At 38.5% G+C, this 14,332-nt stretch overlaps 1 protein-coding gene and 1 long non-coding RNA gene across 2 annotated transcripts; one reads left to right on the plus strand and one right to left on the minus strand.

Annotated features, from left to right (window-relative positions):
* Positions 1 to 8,189: 8,189 nt before the first annotated feature.
* On the plus strand, positions 8,190 to 8,689 carry LOC139196198 (uncharacterized mitochondrial protein AtMg00810-like). The gene is made up of 2 exons (XM_070821867.1): positions 8,190 to 8,538; positions 8,604 to 8,689. The coding sequence occupies exons 1-2, from the start codon at positions 8,190 to 8,192 to the stop codon at positions 8,687 to 8,689; spliced, it is 435 nt and encodes a 144-aa protein (XP_070677968.1).
* Positions 8,690 to 9,807: 1,118 nt separating this feature from the next.
* On the minus strand, positions 9,808 to 10,788 carry LOC139196494 (uncharacterized). The gene is made up of 3 exons (XR_011581475.1): positions 10,721 to 10,788; positions 10,419 to 10,515; positions 9,808 to 10,155 (listed from the first exon to the last, which is right to left on the minus strand). It is a non-coding gene; the product is annotated as an uncharacterized lncRNA (long non-coding RNA).
* Between the last annotated feature and the right edge of the window lie 3,544 nt (positions 10,789 to 14,332).

The following is a 14,332-nucleotide window of genomic DNA, read 5'->3' on the forward strand; positions in this document are numbered from 1 at the left end:
TCGTTACTTAGAACCTTTGATAGGATATTTGTTTACCGCTCGTTTTGCAAATTGTCACTTCTATGAGACAATCTTCATGTAGTTAAGGAGAGATAAGAATGTCAACGTTCCTAAAGAATGACGCGAATTATCGTGGACGATTCCTACTTTGTCTCATTTAGATCCCCACACCGCTCTGTTTGAAACTAAAATACATCACATATTAGATCTTCAGAGCGTAACTCAGAGCATGCCAGATGCTTTCACCGATCTAGCGTGACTGACAAGATCACATATTCCGGGTGCGAATGTACCTGCAAAGATAGATGTACCAAATGTATGACAGACTTTCTTCCTGGAGGCCCAGAACGCCACTTTGGCTAATCCACATACATTAGCGACTAGCTAATCATCCGCCCCTACACATAAGTGTGGCAAACCACTTGGTTCATACGATTCACACCCTCGAAAGAGGAAACCCAAGACACAGGCCCCTGAAGAGCCTACCGTGAATCCGACTGTCTCTTAATCATTCTATCCAACTCATGAAGAAATTCTAGATTACAGAAATGTCCTTGAATAGACAAATTCACCTCCTGAAAATCATGATATTTCGGTCCATTATACTAGCCTTGATGATATTTGGTGTAGAAATGAGATGATCGTCGACAATACATTAGCATATGCAGTAGCTACTGAGATCATGTTGAGCGATGACATTGAACCTCGTTCTGTTGATGAATGTCGACGTAGAACTGATTGGTCAAACTGGAAACAAGCAATCCAAGTCGAACTTGATTCGCTTGTGAAACGTAAGGTGTTTGGACATGTAGCTCTTACTCCTTCACATGTGAAGCCTGTTCGCTACAAGTGGGTTTTCGTTCGGAAGTGTAATGAGAAGAACCAAATTGTGCGTTGCAAAGATCATTTTGTTGTGCAAGGCTTCTCACAACTCTTCGGGATTGACTATGACAAAACTTATTTACCCGTTATAGATGTGATTACTTTTCGCTACCTTATCAGTTTGTTAGTTTTTGAAAAACTAAGTATGCAGCTGATGGACGTAGTAACTGCGTATCTTTATGGGGATCTTGATACGAAAATTTATATGAATGTTCCCAAAATACTTACATTGACTCGATCAAATATTTTCAAACCCCGGAACATGCTCTCAATTAGGCTGAGGCGTTCACTCTACGGTTTGAAACAATCAGGAAAAATATGGTATAACCGTCTAAGTGAGTATTTGACTAGTCAGAGATATGTGAACAATAAACTATACCCTTGTGTGTTCATTAAGAAGTCACATTCTTGTTTTGTGATTCTTGCAGTATATGTTGATGACATGAATCTCATCAGAACTCCTGAAGAGCCCCAGAGAACTGCAGTGCACCTGAAGTCGAAATTTGAGATGAAAGATCTAGGAAAGACTTGACACTGTCTCGGTCTCGAGATAGAGCACCGTTTAGATGGAATCTTACTACATCAATCAAACTACACCTAGAAGGTGTTGTGCCACTTTAACGAGGATAAAGCGAAGCCTTCGAGTACTTCTATGGTCGTTCGATCGCTACATGCAAAAATAGATCATTTCCATCCGAAAAAGGATAATGAAGAGATTTTAGAGCCTGAAGTTCCTTATCTAATTGCGATAGGCTCTTTATTGTACTTAGCTCAATACATTAGACCCGACATCTCCTTCACTGTTAATCATTTGGCAAGATACAATAATGCACTAACATGCAAACATTGGACTGGTGTTAAAGACATCTTCCGTTACCTTAAGGGTGCCACATATCTGGGCATGTTCTATCCTACGGATCCTTGAGTGATGCCGCACCCCCTTATCTTAAATCGATTCTCACCTTGTTAGTTATGCCAATGCAAGATACTTATCTGATCCGCACAAAGCGTATTCTCAAACGGGTTAGTCTTTACCGTTAGAGGTACTGCAATCTCTTAGAGGTCAACCAAAATAGACCTTAATTGCCACTTCGTCTAACCATGTTGAAATTCTCGCCCTACACGAAGCAAATCGGGAATGCTTATGGCTGAAAGGAGTTGTGGGCCATATTCGAAGCTCTTGCAATCTTTACCCCATCGTTGACGTCCCGATAACGATCTATAAAGACAACGCAATATGCATTGAACAGCTCAAGAAGGGTTACATCAAATGAGACAACACCAAGCACATTGCGTTGAAGTTCTTCTTCTCACATCAACAACAAAAGCATCAGAATATTGATGTCACGCAAATCCATGCACAAGACAATCTGGCCGACCTCTTCACTAAATCACTACTGAATGTGACGTTTCAGAAGTTTGTTCAAGAAATTGGTATGCGTAAACTTTCTGAGTTGTAACATTGTTAGTTCTCTTTGGAATTGTGTCAAACTCAGGGGGAGTATCCTGAAGTATACTTGCTTGATCTTAATGTACTTTTTTTCCTATGATTAGGAGCATTTTCCCACTAGGGTTTTGCTACCTAACAAGGTTTTGACGAGTCACCCACCTTGGGTTAATCATATCCCTGATAACGTCTTGTAGACGTTTCATTTGACTTTGCATTACTCACACATTTTTCCTTAGACTATGGATTTTGTCCCTACTCGGTTTTTACCATAGCCTTAGGATTTTTGTGAGACTTAGTTCCTTATACAAGTTCCTACCTTATTGAGACTAGCGTGTTCCCATAATCAGTGACGATGAGTCGATTTCCTCAACTCTACATGATGCCGAATCTACTTGAGTACTTATACACTCAAGGGGTAGTGTTATAAACTTCTTATTTAAGTGTGATTGTATAAATCCTATTTATATTTGATAGTTATTCTTTTCTATTAAGGCTTGTATTCATTGGAGGAGAATGATTTATTCTTTCTCTTATTACTATAAATAAAGGCACTGCTTAAGGGGAATAACACATTCTCTAAACAACCCTACAAACACATCTCTCTTTATATTTTCTCTGTGCCGCCGACCCTTCTTCCTTGTCAGTTAAACATAGGCCACAAAAATTTTGAGTTATATTGGGCTTTTGATATGATCTTATGTGCCACTTTCTTTTATGTCTTTATTGATATTTTTTTTACAAATAATAAAATAATCTAATACTAAATTAAATATATTTAAACTATGAAAATGGAAAGGGTGGAGGGATTTAACTCGGGCCCTGAGACCAGTCTACCACTTCTTGTGCTTATTGATTTCCAAAAACTTTATATACGAATCTTATAGACAACTTTTAGCATGGAATGAGGACGGAAGCTTCCAGGAAGATGTCTGGCTATATCCTACTTAACTGATAACTACATCTCAAGTACGCTCTTAACGAAATGGAGTCACACTGACAGCGACATTTCTTCTTCCGTGCATCTTCCTGGATGTTTGAGGTGAGGACCAACCGACCAAGGCATCGGCTTCTTTGAGTCAATTCACCTAGGGCTTTATTACTGTAAATTTACTTAGTGGTTATCAAAATTGTTCTCAATTTTTTTGTTGTTCTTATTTGGGCATTTTGTTTTGGAAAATTACAGAAAAATATAAACCATTTAAAAATTAAATTAAACGTCGAGACCAGGCCATTCAAAAGAAAGACGAATCCATAAGACATTCGCAAATTTCAAAAGATTTAGGGAGATTTATTAGGTCCCGAAATAAAATCTCAGGAGGGTATTATGTTGATGAACCAACAAGATTTAGCAAGATGCGCTATGTAACTTCGTTTGTGAAAGTTTTAGGATGGGTAGTTAATCTAGAGGGGATGAATAGGTTAACTTAAAAATTCAATTCAATTTTCAATTTACTTTCACATTCACAACATATCAAATTATCCTACATATATGCAGTTAAAACAATAAATAAAACGTGCAATAGGACGTAGAATTTTATGAGGCAAAACCCACCACTAGGAAAATCATCGGGCTCCCATCAAGACAAACACTAAAGAAATGAGTAAAGACTTACATACTAACGTGATCATGCATAATGTATGTATGATGAAATGATTTTTGAAAATCAACCAATTACAAAAATCACAAGGCACATTTTCATAATTGATTTCGATTAAAGCTCGGAAAAAATCAGTGAAGAAAAATGAATTTTGTCTTCTAAAATCACACGGCTGAAACAGTTTTTCTCACACTAGCACACTGACGTAAAGATCAAACTGTAATGCTCTATGTGCTTATTAGCCTAGCTATGCGACAAGAACCAAATATATAATCATATATACTCATGCACCATGAAGTGACTACACCATCTATGAAGCACGCACAACCGCAACCATGCTATTTTTCTTCTAAGCTCTTCTCAGTGCATGTGGAATTTAAAGCATGTGTATCTCACTAAAACCTCACTCACGCATGAGCGGCAGCCAAACCAAACCCTAATCTAATGCATGCTGCAACAACCAAAACAAAAAATATGAGATGATGATGACTTCTAAAAACCTAACCCATGCCATAATACTCTCCAAAAACAAACTGACTACTCTCAATGCATATATTGTTGAAATGTAATCTTGTCTTAGCCCAAGACAATTGATCCAGCCCATACACAAAGAAAGATCCATGAACATGCTAGAGAATTATAGCAAAGTTCAAGTTGGTGGAAGAGTCTAGAAGAATGGTGAGGATTCCACCAACATACAAGATTAATGTAGATAATTCTAGCTTAGGAAGGTAGTGGAATTATCTAGATATCTCTAGCATGATGCTTCCATGCTTCTCCAAGGTTCCATCCATGCCTATAAAAGGAGAAGGCATCCACACCATTTGAAACAACCAAGAAAGCAAGTAGTGAGAAGTGAGAAGAAGCAACAAAGCTTATAAGAGTGTTTGAGTGTTTCCTCTTGTTCTAAGTTTGTGAGTGAATAAAAATCTTGTGTAATAGTTTGAGTATTATTTCTTTCTCTTGCCTATCGATTCCGATGCATTACATTCTTTTTTGTGAGATAAACATCTCCAAAGTAGTGAAGTCTTTTTAAACCCCAACAAAGCGGTACCAGAGCTATGGCTAGCAACGCTATGACAGCCTTCCAAGTTCCAGTGCTCGACGACAACAACTTCGATAATTGGAGTATCAAAATGAAGGCCCTTTTGGGAGCACACGATGTATGAGAAGTTGTGGAAAAAGGCTACACTGAGCCAGAAGATGAAGCTACTATGTCCCAACCCCAGAATAAGAGTTTGAAAGATTCAAGAAAGAGAGACAAGAAGGCTCTCTCCCTCATCTACCAAGCATTAGATGACAATGGCTTTGAAAAGGTCTCGAGTGCAAACTCTGCCAAGCAAGCATGGGAGAAGCTTCAAACCTCTTGCAAAGGAGCCGAACAAGTGAAAAAGGTTCGTCTTCAAGTATTAAGAGGTGAGTTCGAATCTCTACAAATGAAAGGGTTTGAATCAATCTCTGATTATTTCTCAAGAGTCCTAGCCGTTTCCAATCAATTAAAAAGAAACGGAGAAAAGTTAGAAGATGTTAGAATTATGGAGAAGATACTACGCTCGTTTGACCCCAAGTTCGAGCACATTGTTGTGATGATTGAAGAAACTAAAAACTTGGAAGAAATTAGTATAGAGCAATTAATGGGTTCGCTATAAGCATATGCAGAGAAACATAAGAAGAGGCAAGGGAATGATGAGCAGCTCCTCAAGACGCATGTCCAGCCAAAGAAGAAAGAAGAAAGCTTGGACAACGAGAGAAACCAGTACGAATGAAGTCGTGGTCGAGGTCGTGGACGTGGACATGGTTGGAACTTTAACAATCATAACAACTACGAAAGAGGAGGAAGCTTGACATGGTCATGGAAGATGATGCTCAAACTTGAGGTATGAAAAATCTCAAGTTCAATGCTACAACTGTCAAAAGTTTGGGCATTATGCTTGGGAATGTAGAGCTCTAAGCAACAGGCTTGATGAGAAGGTCAATTATGTGAAAGAAGAGAAAGAAGATAAAGGCATTGTGCTACTAGCATGCAAGAACAATGATGGAAACCAAGACTATACATGGTACCTTGACACCGGCGCCAGCAACCACATGTGCGGAAGAAGAAGCATGTTCGTAGAGCTCAATGAATCGGTGAGTGGCAACGTTTCTTTTGGAGACGAATCCAAAATACTCGTCAAAGGAAAAGGTAACATCCTAATTCCCATGAAAAATGGCGGTCACCAATTAATTTCAAATGTCTACTACGTGCCCAATATGAAAAGCAACATTTTGAGCTTGGTTCACTCTTAGAAAAAGGTTATGATATTCACATGAAAAATTATAGCCTTTTTCTGAGAGATGACAAAGGAAGATTAATTGCCAAGATGAAAATGTCAAAGAATAGGATGTTTCCTATGAATATTCAAAATGATGTTGCAAAGTGCCTCAAAACATGTTACAAAGACACATCATGGCTTTGGCATCTTCGTTTTGGGCATCTTAACTTTGGGGGACTTGAGTTATTATCCAAGAAAGAGATGGTGATAGGCTTACTGTGCATCAGTCGCCCTGATCAAGCTTGCGAAGTATGTTTGCTTGGGAAACAGTTCAGGAAAAGTTTTCCAAAGGAGTCGACCATAAGAGCTCAGAAGCCACTCGAGCTCATTCACACCGATGTGTGCAGTCCAATAAAACCAAGCTCTTTGGGTAAAAATAATTATTTCCTTCTCTTCATTGATGATTTTTTATGGAAAATCTGGGTGTATTTCTTGAAGTAGAAATCAGAGGTATTTGGAGCATTCAAGAAATTCAAAGCTGTTGTAGAAAATGAGAGTGGTTGCAAGATCAAAGCCATGAGATCTGATTGAGGAGGAGAATTCACTTCAAAGGAATTTCAAGAATTATGTGAAGCCAATGGAATTCATTGACCTTTGATAGTTCCAAGATCCCCTCAACAAAATGGTGTGGCGAAAAGAAAAAATCAAACCATCCTCGACATGGCTCGAAGCATGCTCAAAAGTAAGAGATTGCGTAAGGAGCTGTGGGCAGAAGTGGTAACATGTGCTATCTACCTATCAAATCGGTCTCCAACAAGAAGTGTGTGGGGGAAAGACTCCGCAAGAAGCATGGAGTGGAAGAAAACCAGGTATCTCCCATCTAAGAGTTTTTGGAAGCATAGCCCATGTACATGTACCAAACGAGAGGAGAACCAAACTCGATGACAAAAGTGAGAAGTTCATCTTCATCGGCTATGACTCAAATTCAAAAGGCTATAAGCTGTATAATCAAACAATGGGAAGATGGTGATCAGTCGAGACGTGACATTCGATGAAGAAGGAGAATGAGATTTTTGCTCTCATGCAGGTGATCTTCACTTCTTTCCTTAGTTTGAATAAGAGAATGAACAAGGGATGATGGAGCAAGCAAGAGAGGTTCAACAAGAGTCCACTACTCCACCTGCTTCACCAACATCAACCAATCATGGTAATTCACCAGCATCAGCATCATCAAGTGGGAGTCTAAATGAAAGAGAAGTACCACGCACAAGAAGTCTACAAGATCTCTATGAGGTAGCTGAAAGACTCGATAATCCTACACTTTTATGTCTCTTTGCTGATTGTGAACCAGTTGACTTCCAAGAAGCAGTGCAAGATACTAAGTGGAGGAAAGCAATGGATGAAGAAATTGAAGCAATTCAGAAGAACGATACATGGGAACTCGCTATTCTTCCGAAATGACACAAAGCCATCAGAGTCAAGTGGGTGTATAAGACAAAGAAGAATACCAACGGAGAGGTTGAAAGATACAAGGCGAGACTAGTGGCGAATGGCTATAGTCAAAGAGCCGGAATCGACTATGATGAGGTATTTGCACCCGTTGCTCGGTTGGAAACTATACGATTACTAATTTCTTTGGCAGCTCAAAACAAATGGAAGATTCAACAAATGGATGTGAAGCCCGCTTTCCTAAATGGAATCCTTGAAAAAGAAGTCTACATTCAGCAACCGTCAGGCTATGAAATCAAAGGGCATGAAGACAAAGTTCTGAAGCTGAAGAAAGCCCTCTATGGGTTAAAACAAGCGCCACGAGCATGGAATAGTCGCATCGACAAGTACTTCCAAGAAAACAACTTCATCAAGTGCCCTCATGAATATGCTTTCTAGGTCAAAGTCAAGGATGAAGATATTCTGATTGTGTGTTTATATGTGGATGATCTAATCTTCACTGGAAGTAATCCAAGTATATATGAAGAGTTCAAGAGAGTGATAACCAAAGAATTCGAGATGACCGACATCGGGCTGATGGCATACTACCTAGGCATTGAAGTCAAGCAGAACAAAGAAGGCATTTTCATCTCCCAAGAAAGCTACACAAAGGAGATACTGAAAAAGTTCAAAATGGATGATTGTAAGCCTATAAGCACACCAGTGGAGTGCGGAGCTAAACTAACCAAGCATGACGAAGGAGAAAGTGTAGATCCAACATTTTTCAAGAGTTTAGTTGGAAGCTTGCGCTACTTGACTTACACAAGACCAAATATTCTCTATGTCGTCAGATTAGTCAGTCGCTACATAGAGAATCCCACAACTACACATTTGAAGACCGCCAAAAGAATTCTTCGATACCTTAAAGGTACTGTTAACTTTGACTTGTTCTATTCAAGCTCTAATAACTTTGACTTGTTCTAATAACGACAGTGATTGGGCAGGAGATTCAGATGATCGAAAAAGCACTACTGGATTTGTGTTCTTCATGGGAGACACTGCATTCACATGGATGTTGAAGAAGCAACCGATTGTCACTCTCTCTACCTACGAAGCTGAATACGTAGCTGCTACCTCATGTGTCTGTCATGCAATCTGGTTGAGAAACTTGCTAAAAGAATTAAGCATGCCACAAGAAGAGCCAACATAGATCTATGTCGACAACAAATTTGCAATAGCTCTAGCAAAGAATCCAGTATTCCATGACAGGAGCAAACACATAGATACCCGCTATCATTACATAAGAGAGTGTATTGCAAGAAAGGATGTACTAGTGGAATACGTGAAGTCTCAAGACCAAGTCGCCGACGTATTCACCAAGCCACTCAAACAAGAAGACTTTGTTAGATTAAGGAAATCAATCGGCGTCACAAGACAAAATTGAAGGGGGATGTTGAAATGTAATCTTGTCTTGGCCCAAGACAATTGATCCGGCCCATACATAAAGAAAGATCCATGCACATGCTAGAGAATTCTAGTAAAGTTCAAGTTGGTGGAAGAGTCTAGAAGAATGGTGAGGATTCCACCAACATACAAGATTAATATAGATAATTCTAGCTTAGGAAGGTAGTGGAATTATCTAGATATCTCTAGCATGATGCTTCCATGCTTCTCCAAGGTTCCATCCATGCCTATAAAAGGAGAAGGTATCCACACCATTTGAAACAACCAAGAAAGCTAGTAGTGAGAAGTGAGAAGAAGCAACAAAGCTTCTAAGAGTGTTTGAGTGTTTCCTCTTGTTCTAAGTTTGTGAGTGAATAAAAATCTTGTGTAATAGTTTGAGTATTCTTTCTTTCTCTTGCCTATCGATTCCGCTGCGTTACATTCTTCTTTGTGAGATAAACATCTCCAAAGTAGTGAAGTCTTTTTAAGCCCCAACATATATGTGTGATTCGGCAGCCACATAAAAACCCCTAATCTGATGCATATATAGATGATATAGATACTGCACTGAGACTCCTATCCCAACGTAATAATGACTCTCTTCTCTTTATCTTTAACAAACTTAATCAGTGATATGCTTGCAAAGGGAATTCGAACGTCCAAAACCTTGAGCCCAACTAATGTAATGTAAATCGAAAACTACATCAGGTGCAAGCATGCAAACATACATGAGCATGCGTCTCAAGATAGTCTCTAATTTAAAACATCATTCATATACCTGTAGCACCTAAAGGATGCCCTAGAGCAATATCGCCTCCGTTAACATTGACTTTCTCAGGATCAAGCTCCAATTTCTTGACACAATATACATATTGAGAAGCAAATGCCTAAATGAAACAAATAAAACTGCTTAGCTGAAATCTTCAAAGCTAAGCTAATTCATCATGAAGCTTACAGAAATCAAAAGCAATGCATCATCTCATTTATCTCAAATAGATCTATGTCATCAAGCTCAAGGCCAGCAGATTTCACCGCTACTGGAATTGCAGCAGCTGGACCCACTCCCATGACAGCGGGATCCACGCCAACAGCAGCAAAACTCCTGCACAGAGATCATAAAATTGTATACGAAGTACAAAGAAAGCTTTAGTTAATTCTTGAACATATCAATCTCAAGGAAATTAACAAAAATTAGCAATGAAAAGAATTATAAAGAATGAATAAACCTCTACCAGCCAATCTCTCAATTTTCTGTTTCTTAATAATTAGAGTTCTTTACTATGAATTTGCAGATCTGTACTATAAAGTCAACTCGAGAATAGGAAGTCAAGCAATTAAATTGAACATAAATAATCAACGCCATACCTGAAAACACCAAGAATAGGAAGTCCCTTCTGCATAGCTAAACTTCTCTTCATAAGGAGGACTGCTCCAGCACCGTCACTCACCTGGCTAGCATTTCCTGAAAGACAAAACTAATGAACTGATTCACAATGCTTGAAACAAGTTTTAAAAAAAAATTAAAAAATAAAAAATAAAATAAAATAAAAAAAACTTCTTATTTAAAGAAAAGAGTTGTGCAAAGATATCCACCTGACAAACATATATCAGTTCAAAATAACACCACGTAAACCAAAATATCAAATAAACAAGGAGAGTTAGATTACACTTTAGGGTTAACTTTACTGAATCCGCCAAGTTTATCAACTATCATGGACTCCAATCCAGCTGCAATGCCTGTATTCAAAACAAAGATCAAATCCATTGATGGAGACCACCAAGCGGTTAAAATAGATGCCTAATCTAGAGTTTTTCTCACCGATGTCATGATATCCTGCTTGTTGGAGCAATATTAAAAAATAGGGCAAAAGACTGTTTACTAGCCTCATGTTTCGTGATTTTCAACATTTAGTACATCAATTTTTTTTAATCCCAGAGTCATACCCAAAGTGTAAATTTTGGAATAGTCTCATACATCCGTTAGTCAAACTGTTAAGTTTCCAGTTAAGTGATGACGTGGTGCCCATGTGGACAATGATTGGGCGCCACGTGGTTCCACGTGGATTTTTTTTTTCCCACAATCATGTACCTACATTTTTTCCCGCCAAAAGCTTTGAAAAAAAAATCATCTTTTTTTTTTCTTCTTCTTCCTCGGGGGGGGGACGAACTGGGTTCCTGATTTTTTTTTTTTTTTTTCTTCCTCCTCCTCCTCCTCCTCCTCCTCCTCCTCCTTCTTCTTCTGGGTTTTGGGGGTTGGGTTTTCTTCTTCTTTTTCCTCCGAATCTGGGTTGCAGATTCAGGTTTTTTTTTTCCTTCTTTCTCCTTCTTATTCTTCTTCTGCCTCCTTCTTCCTTCTCCTTCTTCTTCTTCTTCTTCCTCCGAATCCTAGATTCAGTTTTTTTTTTTTTTCCTTTTTCCTTCTTCTACTTCTTCTTCCTCCGAATCTGGGTTGCAAATTCCGTTTTTTTTTTCTTCTTCCTTCAAATCTGGGGAAGATGAAGGTTTTTTTTTTTTCCTTCTTCTTCTTCTGGGTTGCAGTTTCAGTTTTTTTTTTAATTTATTTTTTTCTTCTTCCTCTTCCTTTTTCTTCTTCTTCTAGGTTTTTCTTTTTGTTCTTCTTCTGGGTTGGCGCTGAGGAGGTCGAGGGAGCGGACGACCGGGGAAGAGGAGGGAGGGAGAGGTTGGCGCCGTCAGACTCAAACACCGGAGGGTTCAGGTGTGTGTGGTGAGATTGGTGTCGGAAATGGCGGAGCTTGATAAAATCGGGTGGTGGGTGTCTTGATAAAATTGGGGGATGAAATGGGTTCTGCTGTGTGAGTATCAGGGAAAGGAAGGGTGTCGGTGGGTAGGGGTGGAGGGGATGGAGGAGTGGAGCCGTGGAAGGGGTGGAGGGTGGGGAAGACGAAGGGGAACTGGAAGGGTGGGATTTGGGGAAGACGAAGGGGTGAGTGATGGGAGGGTGGGATTTGGGGAAAACGTTGAAGTTGAAAAAATCCAAACCTTGATTGCAGTCAAGAGCCCAAATGTCAAGGCCGCTTGAATTTCCTAAAAAAAATAGTAAATCTATGAATCACAATGGAGACAGAGGCAAATTTATGCAAGACATTGCTAAACTTCTTCACTCGAAAAGCTGCAAAATTATGCAAGGGTTCCTTACAATTTTAAATTTTCAAATAGAAATCAAATTGAGTTCGTAAAACCTTGAATTCGTCAAGTTTAAGCATGCAACTTGCTGGTATCTCACATCAGGAAACTAGGAAACGCAACAGAAGGTCACAGAGGTTTATAACTGGAATTCTAACTCAAATCCAATAGACAGAGCAAGGAAATCCTACCTGCGATTGGAAGGGTTAAGCCTAAGTTTGATACCAGTCGGATTTTGTCCTGATTCTTGCCGGAGAGCTCAGGGATTTGAGTTCTTAGATTTTCTTATCCCCAACAGCCAAAACACGATTCCCGTAACCCAAACTTAGGGTTAAATTTGTAGAGGTGGAGATGATGATAATCTGGTGGTGAGATGATCTGAGATCGAAGGTTTGTGTGTGGGGTTGTCTCTGTGGAGGAAAGAGTTCAGAGAGAGGGAGAGAGAGCTGAGAGTTTTCGTAAAGGGAAAGGAAGACACGGGGAGAAATGAAATGGGGTGTAGGCCCCACGGCCACACAAAATCCTCACATAAAAATAGTAATATTAAATAAAATATTAAAATAGTAATATAGTAACATATAATTCATAATAAAAAATCATATATTTAAAAAAAAAATTATAAAACCGAAATTTGAGGGACGGGACATTACAGAACGAGTCCTCGAAACAATTTCGTCCATATCCTTCTCTTTTCCTTCTTTCCACTATGATTTCTTTCTTTTCCCTCAAATTTATCTATTCTCCAAAAGGCAACTAACCTTTATTACGTGTTTTCATTTAATTGCATCAAAAGCCAAACCCTATTTTAGTGCTTGTAAATTTGGATCGAGAGAGGGATCAGAGGGAAGGAGAAGACAGAAGAAATCAAAACCCACATATAAATCAGAGAAATGATAAAAAACATTTAAAAAAAAAATCAAAACTAAAGGATTTGGGTCTCCTCCAAGAAACACCAAACCAATCACTTCAACTCCAAAAATCCATCAATCAAAAAGTAAAATTAAGCAAACCCAATTCACAAAACCTACGAATGAAAAGGTAAAAATCGAAGAAGATGAGTGGGTTAGAGAGAGAACTCTTGTGTATATTCAAAATGTAGAGAGAGAAGAGAGAGAGAAAGAGAGAAAGCTTAGATGAAGAAGATAGTTGGGTTAGAAAGAGCTCTTGGTTGAAGAATATGGGTGGGTTAGGGTTCTTCGAACTAGAATTGGGGAGAAAAATTCTCTCTCTCTCTCTCTCTCTCTCTCTACAAAATAAGAAATGAGAGCTGAAATTTCTGGATAACCCATTTATATGAGAGGACAATTTAATCATTTCAAGGTGTAGGAAAAATCATATTTCTGTCTTATTGTTGTGCATGGTGTGCATATTCGAAATGTCCTATTTTTGCCCCAAAATTAAGAAACTGTCATATTTTTACGTATTTTCCCAAAAAAACAAATTTAGGCAATAACCATACCTAGTATAATGATAAATTTGTATATGGTGCATGGGAAATTTTGAAAAGTGGTCAAATTGTGGGCACACCGAAGGTTTTAGACCAACAATTCAAATTTTTAGAAATTAACTCAAAGGGGATTCAAGTCCAATCAAAGTTAAGCTTTTCGAATCCGGAATCTCTTTGTAAGGATCCTAAGGATCCGTAAATTGTGTATGTTCATCGTATCGTAAATCGTACGATTATAAATCATTTTAAATATTTTTATTTAAAATTAAACACAAATAGTACCTGATAAAAACTGATTGCACAATGTATGATGAACGAACTCGATTCACGGATCTTCAAGATCCTCACCAAAAAAATCCGAAGAGGATCTTGTTGAACGCTTTTCTATTTACGTTGTCTTTTTTTTTTTCAAATATTGGCATTAAGCCCCCTTGATCTAAGAAAATTATATTTCTATTGTTGAAAAAAGGGAACTATCGCAGAAAACTATAGAATATTTTGGAGAAGGAAAAACAACTTCATTCAACTTTGCTTAACCATTCAAAATACAAATTACAACTTAAATAATACGACTCCGGGGCCGGATGGGTTATCTCTACTGTTTTACCAAAAGTTTTGGGATATTGTGGGAATGGATGTGATTGCTGCGATTAGGTCTTTCCTCACCTATGGGCGCATTCTTAAAGAA

This window comes from Malus domestica, chromosome 05 (genome assembly GCF_042453785.1).
Source record: "Malus domestica chromosome 05, GDT2T_hap1".
Lineage (NCBI taxonomy): Eukaryota > Viridiplantae > Streptophyta > Magnoliopsida > Rosales > Rosaceae > Malus > Malus domestica.

What these genes read in the sequence shown, in the direction of transcription:
- LOC139196198 (XM_070821867.1), top strand. Translation starts at nt 8,190, where the DNA reads ATGACCGACATCGGGCTGATGGCATACTACCTAGGCATTGAAGTCAAG. An exon ending in AATTCTTCGATACCTTAAAG is followed by an intron (nt 8,539 to 8,603) that starts GTACTGTTAACT and finishes TAATAACGACAG; the next exon opens with TGATTGGGCAGGAGATTCAG.